This window comes from Ornithodoros turicata, chromosome 2 (assembly GCF_037126465.1).
Source record: "Ornithodoros turicata isolate Travis chromosome 2, ASM3712646v1, whole genome shotgun sequence".
Taxonomy (NCBI): Eukaryota; Metazoa; Arthropoda; class Arachnida; order Ixodida; family Argasidae; genus Ornithodoros; species Ornithodoros turicata.
The window spans coordinates 110,393,863-110,402,724 of NC_088202.1; the positions used below are offsets into that span (position 1 = coordinate 110,393,863).

An 8,862-nucleotide genomic window follows, 5' to 3' on the forward strand; every position below is an offset into this window, starting at 1 on the left:
GACTGTAGTTTCGGATTCGAAGTCAACGCTAGGAAATATCCCAAGAAAATTGTGTCGTTTCATTTTCTGTTTACATTAGAGGAACGTTTCCGAAAACATGATAAACCAATCGCCTGGTTCCTGTGAAGTGGCTAACGTCAGTTGTCAGCAGTACGTAGCCAGCAAAGTAATTCAGGAGGGCATATCCAGACCCCCCCCCCCCCCCCCCCCCCGTGCAAGTGTTTGGCAGCACGCCCAAACTTTTTTCCTGTGTACTACTCTTACAATGTAATAATGAATGTGATCATGTGTTATTATTATTTCTTTTTTTTTTTTGCAACACCCCCGTGCTTGCGGTTCTGGATATACTGAACACAGTTCCCACAGGAACAGATTGACAGTGTCGCTCAGTGTATATTGTGTCTCCCATAATATATAGTACAATTACGTACCAGTAATATGAATTCTAATAACTACCTCGCTTTCTTTTTAGCAATTCTTTCATTGGAAGAGGAGAACCAAGAGCTGTCAACCTCAGCATTCCCAAGGATAGATCAGCAGGAAAGTTAGCACTGTCATACTACCTGCATAGGGCTGTACTTTTCTCCTAGTGGAAGATCCATGCTAGATTTCTATCTATTCTGTTTTTGCTTTTTGCATTTTCCATTTTTGAGTCAGTGTCTCTGCACTGTCATCACCAGAAAGCGTAAACCATACCTTGAAAAGCATGCTGTGTTGAGCAAACAAGCATATTTTATTCAGTCTTTCACAGGGTATTTATGATCTTAAAAGGTGATCACTAAAAACAGCATACAGAGCAGCAACGAAATGATAAAAAATGGCACCCATAATCATAAAAGCTCTGCATAGATGTTGCCTAAAATTCCACAAGGCTCACAGCGTCTGTCTTGTTCCGTGCTCTGTAGATCCCAATTCGTCTCCTTATGCACAGGAATGCAACTACAATAGTTGGAATGGCACACATGGCACAAATGAAGGCCAGCACATAATGGAATACCCTCCAAATATGACCATCAGGTGGAGGCATTCTTTGAAGGCAATTCTGACCTGAAAGGACATTATATTTTCTTTCCGTGAAAAAGAAGATACGTGTATCAAAACAGACTAGACATGCTTTTTCTTTCTTGCCTGAACGTGTGTAGTTTGCAGCAGTGATGGTTATTCTGGGCGTTCCATTGAAAGGAACTTCACCAAAGCCAACACAATTGTCTTTTGTATTAAATGCTGTAACAAGACTTCGTAGAACAGTGAATCCTATGACCGCACCTGCAACAGCATTGTAAGTACTTCCTATAGGATTCAGTAAAATCTAACCGTCGAGTCATAACAAACTTAGTTTGCAATATAAGTGTACCATGGGTGGATTTTCTTGTGCACGTGTGTACATCAGTGATGAAGCAATTAAGTTAACTAAAATTTAAAAGGTCATGTCCATACTTCCTCTGTTGAGTGTTTCCTAAGCACGTAGGTTTATTCATAGAGCCTGAGGTTTTCCGGAAATATTTTTGTCTAAATTCGGGGGGTAAAAATCGGGTAAATAAACATGTGCATAGTGAGGCCCCAAAATTCTCTGGAGAATAACGAATCCATGAGTAAAGCTTGCTTGATAACCATTTGAAAATTTCAACCTGAAGAACCAACTACTCCCAGAAACACAGCTCAGGAACTCCGAACTTGGATGTGGTCTGTTCGTGGTATAGGACACTTCATTGTACACATGTACCTGTTTCTGATGGGCTGATTCCCAGTCTATGACACCGATGATCAACGGAATGTATGAGTACACTTTGAAAATAGACCTATGGGAAAGAAACACAGAAAAAGGTTGTAATTCAAAAGTGGAAGAAGAAATTGCCAGATTTGAAAGCACTTGGCATCCAACAATTCACTGAAGCTCTGTGCCAAGGTAACTGATTTTCTCCATTATCGCTTTCACTGTGATTTTACCTCTGGAGGAATTTCAAGGATAAATACTCGATGATTTGTGCCAGGAATGTGGAGGTAAAGATTTGGGAAGGCAGACGTTGTAAACCCGTCTTCAAGGCAGTAGGCAGTTGATGTATCACTGGTGAGGTTATATCCAACCTGAAAGCAACAAAAGGAAAAGACTGCCACTTGAATCATGACCCCCCACTAGGGTCAGGACGTTTAAGGACCGCCATTAGTGTAGAGCTGTTGCACACAATATTTGTGAATGCATTTGACATATAGATAGCAGCTGAGCCGAAGGGAGCAATTTGAGAGTGTGAGAGGGGCAGCTGCCCGAGGTGCCTTCCCCAGAGGGCGCCGGACAGCAGCAGCCTGAGAGGCTCGTGTTTGGTAATTACGCGGGAGCTCGGACAATTCAACCCTCGTTACTTTGACCACCGCTGTTCCCATGGATTTTGGTCACAAAGCGATTTGTCATGCTGACGAGAAGCACACCGTCCGGACCGAGCGCTACGCAGAACAAAAGCCTACGTAGAAATGACGATTTATTTTCTGAAAAAGTCTGTTACCAGTGTCTACCTGCGGTAGTTATCAGTAATCAAGTTTTCTAAATGGACAATAGCACCATCAATTGTGCACATGTTATAAGTGCCTTTCTATTCTCAAAGAATAACAATGAAACCACTAGTGCTTCGCTTGCCTCCTTTGCGGTGATGTGTGGGGCCCACTCAGCTCACCACCAGGCACTCCATCCGCAGCGTAATCCCGAGGTCAACAACATCAGGAGCTATCCCAAACCTTGTCGGCCTAACACAACCTGTCGCCCTCTGCCTGAGGTACATGATAGCCTTTCCTTGGGGCTACTCTGAGCATCAAGTGCCGCAGTCATAATAACAAGAGGATAGTACACAGTGGCAGATCCAAGGGGAGGAGGGACGGTCGGGTGATCGCCCACCAAATACATCAGTTTATACATTGGATTTCACTCTCTCCCTTCCCCCACTACGTGCTCCGGCAAAGAACCCCCCCACCACCACCACCACCAAACCAAGGATCTGGATCCGCTCCAATGTTACATGTGCCTGACCCTACTCGTGACACAAATCATGGTCACCATCAGATAAGCAAGTTGTCGTAGTAACGAGGTGGATTTACGTGGCGGCGAAACATTTCCCAGGGAAAACGGTCATAAAACGAGCATGTCAGATTAACAGGAGTCATACTAACGAGAGTTCACTGTATATAAAAACTGATTTTACCTCACTTAGTGCACCTATCAGCCACTTGTATACAGCCGGTGGGAATTTCAAGTCACTGGTGCCCGTGTCAACTATGGTTTGTTCTGCATTGAGCTAGAAAATAAGAAAACTTGCTGAAAATTACTGTAACGCGACACCTGAAGTGGCTACAAACAAGACCCCTCAGGCTTCATGGGCAAGAGCATAACATTACAAAATGGAGCCCACTAATATATCATCTTTTAGTCATTAGTATCTTTTTACTTATTTTTAATTTTTGCTTCCACACGTTCCAACATCAGCACTGACATGCCCTATACAGCATTTAATAATGGTTAAACAAAACAGTCTTACTGGAGGCAATATTACCGTGTATGTGTGCTATGCTTACTTCTTCGCATGGACCAGGCCACACCACACTCCCGACAGCCATGCCGACTAAAGATATGCTGTAGTATTTTGCTTGTATCACAGGGGTGAAGAACACGTTGGTTGGCACGGGACCCCCAAAGTCCTGCAGAGATGACAATGCATAGAACAACATTTTAACACTTTGCATCTCCTAAACTGCTAGGTCGTATGTCCCTGGACAGCTTTGGCAACCAGTCAAAATGCTGTTACATCTGAAGGAGCTTCGCTGCACTTTTCTTACACATGCTAGAAGTTATCGTCCATGAAGATTTGCAGGCAGAGAAGTAGAAGCGTTTGCATCACAACACATTAAGAACATGTACTAGATCAAATATGCTTACCAATTTTCCACATGTTTCACTCGAAGGAATCAAACTTGTTCGACACGGTGCCACAGTGAAATGACCAGCGTCCCTCTGGAGGTCAAGTGCTTGCATAAATGTTGTGTGCTGCAATATTAAGAAGAAGTGACGCAAGTTTTCGAGGCTCAAGCAAAAATTCTGAAAAGTTGCATCAGCCCAAACACGTAGCAAACTTCCATCACCTCTGTAAGAGATGGGTACGAAAGGCCCAGAATTCCATGCCACTGAGCTCCAAAGGGAAAAATTCCTTTCGCATATGACATTGTAATTACTGTAGTCCTGAGTGTCACACTCGCTGCAGACAATGTGAGTATGTCAGTGCCGACGGTGCCCTTGTAAAAGCCCTCAACATAATGCGTGGAAACAGTTTTTTGTTCAGAATTATAGCTTGTAGATCTGTAAAATTCCAAGATATAAATCATGCAACATTTCAGTGACACACGCCGCATAGACATTTAAGGCAGCTTACTCTTTCCATTTAAAATACGTAGAAAGGTTGGAGTTGGGGTACGATGCAACTGCTAGGTCACTACTACCAGTGTCAACAAATAAATTCAGCTGAAAAAAATATTCGGATGTTTAGTGATGATGACCATGATGCTCCTTTGTACAGGTGTTGCCACGCTTAACCGTAATGTGTGGCCCGCTTGCATGCCAGCACCGCCTTGCATCAATGCTGAGGTGGAGACTCTAGGGCCATGGTACACGAGCACCTCTTCTCGAAGGAATGAGCTTGGGGAAATCGGCGTAGTACAGTAGATCACCCGCTCTGTAGTGTCACCTAACGCTCTCACCCAACAGGCACACCAAGCGTGTGTGTGCGTTATCTACCACGGTCTTATCTATATGCCGGTTTGCGGAAAGGCGAGCTTGAGGGGCACAAAATTATGAAATAATTTTGAGGCATACGCAAGCACTGTAAATTCACCCATGTTTGCTCTAAGCGTTCAGTTCACTACGCTATTACGTGTTATCACAGAAATGTTTATTATGTTTCACGTTGCTGAGGAAAGATTTGGCAACATGTTTGTGTGGATTCAAATACTCAAAGGCACACCGATATTTTTACTGGTGTACGGATTTTCTTGTCGCTGAAGTGTCTGCGGAGTCCCTGTCGAGAGGGGGCGCTCATGTACCAGGGCCCCCAGAGCCGTTTATAGGGAGAGTTTGGCCATTAGGAGAAGCCTAACTTAAAGCACGTCATGCGACGTCACGGCTGAACGACCTCCCTCGTCGTGCTCTATTGTTATCCCGTCGTCGGCTGGTCGCCGACGCCATATTGATGCTGATCGTTGTTTACAATCCACGGAGAGAAGGCACGTGCGAACTTCTTGCTTCGAAAGCCTTTCGTCCTTGAACTCTTTCAGTTCGGCAACAAAGCCCCCCTTATCACTGGCACGAGTGGGTCATAAGCCGGTTATTCCTGTAGATTACATTCAGCGCGACCACGAAGCTGTGGGCTAGCTGGAGGACAGCATCAATATGGCGCGGACTAGACGGCTGATAAGTGGATTCCGCTCGGATTCAGGCTTTTTGGGCGGCGCAACGATGACTCTGACGTCAAAACAGGCTCCACCCATCAGGCGGCAAAAGATCAAAGAATGGCCAAACTCTCCCTATAAATGGCTCTGAGGGCCCCAGGGCCTCGACCCCAGCTCCCCCCGGCGTCGACGCAAGGTGACACTGGCATGCAAGCAGGCCACGCGCTCCCGCGTTACGGTTAAGGGTGGCGACGCCTGTACAGAGTATCACACAAAATTATACTTATTCCGCCACAGAACTGCAACAGTAAGCAATGGTGATAACACGATATCCACACAAAAATTACTCTTCGACTTACCCTTTGTGAAGGTGTCCCCAAGTCGACAGTAACATAAAAGCCTTCGACTACTTCCGCAGAAAGGAGGTTTCCTTCCACGGACTTCAAAATTTTCCTGTCAAGAGCTAGCCGAAGTGGAACTAAGAAATCAGCTGACACCGCATACCCCGTAAGGGCAAAAAACTGTAGGACAGACAGGAGACACAACAGCATTCCTGCGTATGCTGAAGACCAACATTTGGCAAACGTGCGGCTATGGATTTCCTATGACACCAGAAGAAGAAAAAAACATGTTCATAAGTCTTGCAGTATCCATCAGCAATGCCATGCACTGGCACAAGATTATTTGGGAGGGACCAAGCAAGAAATATATAAGGCACATGGTTTGGTTACGTGTCAAGAAGTGGTCCCAAGAGTCACTGAGTCACTCAAGAGGCATGTCAATGTCAGAGGCGATTGTAAACAGAACCAAAATGCAACTGTAGTACAGTTGCTTACGCTGCTTACAGCGCTGTTATTGTTGTTAACGGTGCCTGCAACAGCATATCTTAGGTGATCCCAGCATTATGAATCAAAATACGGTGCCATAAATACAAACACACGCGCGAGGTAAGAGTTGTTGTTGTCGTTGTTGGTGAGGTACACTGTTTGTACTTCCGGTGTAATGTGAGGCGGACAAGGCTGTTGACCAGCGCTGACAGCGCAAGTAACGCCTGCTCAATTTGAAAATACGAATAGTTGAGCCATTTGAAGTGCAGAAGGCATCAGTTACGAAAAGTGAGTAAATTTTGTGGACCTTTGCAAAGCAGTAGAGTGAGGGCATGAACATCCCTTTGCGCTGTCGGCCAGTCCGAGCCAATATGCAGCCAATAATGGTCCGCGTTCGCAGCCGGCATTACAAATCCATTTGTCAACGTGTGATTGCTTGATTTCTTGCGCGTAATTTTATTGCGTTTCTTGGTTTTGCCTTTCGTGGTGCGGATGCCGTGATTTCACTCAAGAACAGAACAAGTCATCAAAGTGCTGCCGTTATTTGTGTCCCCCAATTAACGGCGATAATGACTCGGAGAACATTCTTCGTGGTGCTAGCGCTCATTGCGCTTGCATCTGTTGTAGGTGCAAAAAAGTCGAAAGGTGCCGACAAACCTGCATGGGCGAAAAAAGATGTGCGTGATTACAATGATGCAGACCTAGAAAGGCTCTATGACCAATGGGAGGTGAGTATGCTACTGCCCATGTAGATTTTTCTACAGCTGTTCACATAATTCCCTCCAGGAAGACGAAGAGCCCTTGGAACCCGATGAGCTTCCTGAACACCTGAGGCCGTCGCCAAAGATTGATATGAGTAAACTTGACACTTCAAATCCCGAAAATATCTTGAAGATGACAAAAAAGGGGAAGATGTTGATGACATTCGTTACAGTTAAAGGTAACTGTAATATTTCTCGGAACGCAATGAGGAGCATTCATAATGACTATGCAGGAAATCCAACGAAGGAAGAACTGGAACAAGTCACCTCTATCTGGCAGTCTAGTCTTATAAACAACCACATTGGTGTTGATAGGTATGCATGACCATAATTGCTGCATCATTAAGCGGAACTCTAACCGACTAGTTTTCACATTTTCCAGATTCATTGTTGACAGCAATCGAGCAATATTTTCCTTCAAAGATGGGTCACAAGCATGGGATGCCAAAGATTATCTTATTGAGCAAGAACAGCTTGAAGAGATCGTAATTGAGAGCAAGCCCTACTACGGAAAGTTCAGCACAAAGGTATTGCTTGAAGCTCGCTTGTAGTGAAATTGAACAGTGGTTTCCCAGGGCGCATATCTGCTTGGGGTCAGAATAAGTGCAAAGCCTCGCCCTCCCTGCTCTCGAGGAATAAAAAAGTGCCCTACAGAGCTCTTAGCTCACGTTTTTTGCACGCTGTATCTCCTGCCTGTAGGCCTGCCCCAATGGCTATGGCCTCTGATGAGTACATGTGGTTTCTCAGATCTCATAAACATGGGGTCATTTTGCCAATCATCCTGGGGGTTACGACAGTCCAGGTAGGCCCCAATGAAGTCTGCTGTAGGATGCGCGCATGTTTTCTGTCATGGGTAGTCCCGTGGGACTACCCAAATCCCGGGGCAAAAGGGATTGCACGCCCTGCCCCCTCCAGTGATTCCATCATCCTTCTCTTGTTGTACAGGTCCCGACAAAAGTTTACGGAACACTGGAGTGGTGTATATAGCCATTTGAGCGACACGGTTGCTGCAAACAGGAGCAGATAGACTTACAAACAGGTGACCGGGTACGTTCGCCGCTAGGGTTTCGTTGAGATCAAGAAATACGTCGCTCAGGTGTTCCGTAAACTTTTGTCGGGACCTGTACCCTTCCCTTGGTGCAGCAAGCCACAACAACAGAGCAGGCTGACTACACATTCAGAGTGGTGGAACTGCATTCACTAAACATCACCCCCCCCCCCCCCCTCCTTCCCTTCTCCCCCTCCCACAAACATCAGTGACATGAAATTTGAAACCAGTATTTGCATTTGTTCTAGGCATCCCAGGCAAACAAGTCAACCAAGGAAGAGCTATAGGTTTTTGGTTCATCCTTGATCTGCCATCTGATTGAAGTTCCTTGAAGACAGAGCAAGTCATCAGGAATGCCAAAACATTCAACGTCTCTGTTCTGCTTTGTTTTTTAAACTGAGATTTGTGTGGTTCACATTGCTCACATCATCTTCTCGGCCAGTGAATCTGTAGAGACGTCAAAACAACAGGGCTTGCATAGCAGCATTTATGTTTCAGAGGAGCCAGGAGCTTCTGAATACAGCCACATGTCAGCTGCTCGTAATGTCTCTAAGCATGTAGGGTTTGACCCGTAATTAAATAGAGTATTTTCTTACAAGTCGTGTGGGTATGGTGTTCACAAGGCAGGAGGGCTTGCGAAAGACACAGAAGTTATTGTCACCTGTGACCAAGGAAAAGCTGTGGAAGCTATGATACTGGACATGGATATGAGAGGGACTGAACCGAAGGCTATCATACTGCTTTGCTTCTGAATTTCCAAGGTGGTTTTCAAGAGATAACTCTATAAACAGAAAAGAGCCACTTG

The 8,862-nt window shown here is 45.3% G+C and overlaps 2 protein-coding genes across 5 annotated transcripts; one reads left to right on the forward strand and one right to left on the reverse strand.

Moving 5' to 3' along the window:
- Positions 1-712: 712 nt before the first annotated feature.
- LOC135385945 (beta-secretase 2-like) lies at positions 713-6,591 on the reverse strand. Of its 4 annotated transcripts, none has more exons than XM_064615593.1 (11): positions 6,556-6,591; positions 5,781-6,023; positions 4,410-4,498; positions 4,123-4,336; positions 3,920-4,027; positions 3,559-3,681; positions 3,189-3,281; positions 1,975-2,085; positions 1,724-1,799; positions 1,129-1,266; positions 713-1,047 (listed from the first exon to the last, which is right to left on the reverse strand). In XM_064615593.1, the coding sequence occupies exons 1-11, from the start codon at positions 6,586-6,588 to the stop codon at positions 857-859; spliced, it is 1,419 nt and encodes a 472-aa protein (XP_064471663.1). In that variant the 5' UTR covers positions 6,589-6,591; the 3' UTR covers positions 713-856. The 4 variants fall into 4 exon arrangements, with proteins under 4 accessions (XP_064471663.1, XP_064471662.1, XP_064471664.1 ...); XM_064615592.1 differs by having other exon boundaries at positions 1,948-2,085; XM_064615594.1 differs by lacking the exon at positions 6,556-6,591 and adding an exon at positions 6,267-6,411 and having other exon boundaries at positions 1,948-2,085.
- A 26-nt stretch (positions 6,592-6,617) lies between these two features.
- LOC135385948 (LDLR chaperone boca-like) lies at positions 6,618-8,655 on the forward strand. The gene is made up of 5 exons (XM_064615598.1): positions 6,618-6,976; positions 7,035-7,188; positions 7,243-7,324; positions 7,392-7,536; positions 8,306-8,655. The coding sequence occupies exons 1-5, from the start codon at positions 6,818-6,820 to the stop codon at positions 8,342-8,344; spliced, it is 579 nt and encodes a 192-aa protein (XP_064471668.1). The 5' UTR covers positions 6,618-6,817; the 3' UTR covers positions 8,345-8,655.
- The last annotated feature ends 207 nt before the right edge of the window (positions 8,656-8,862 follow it).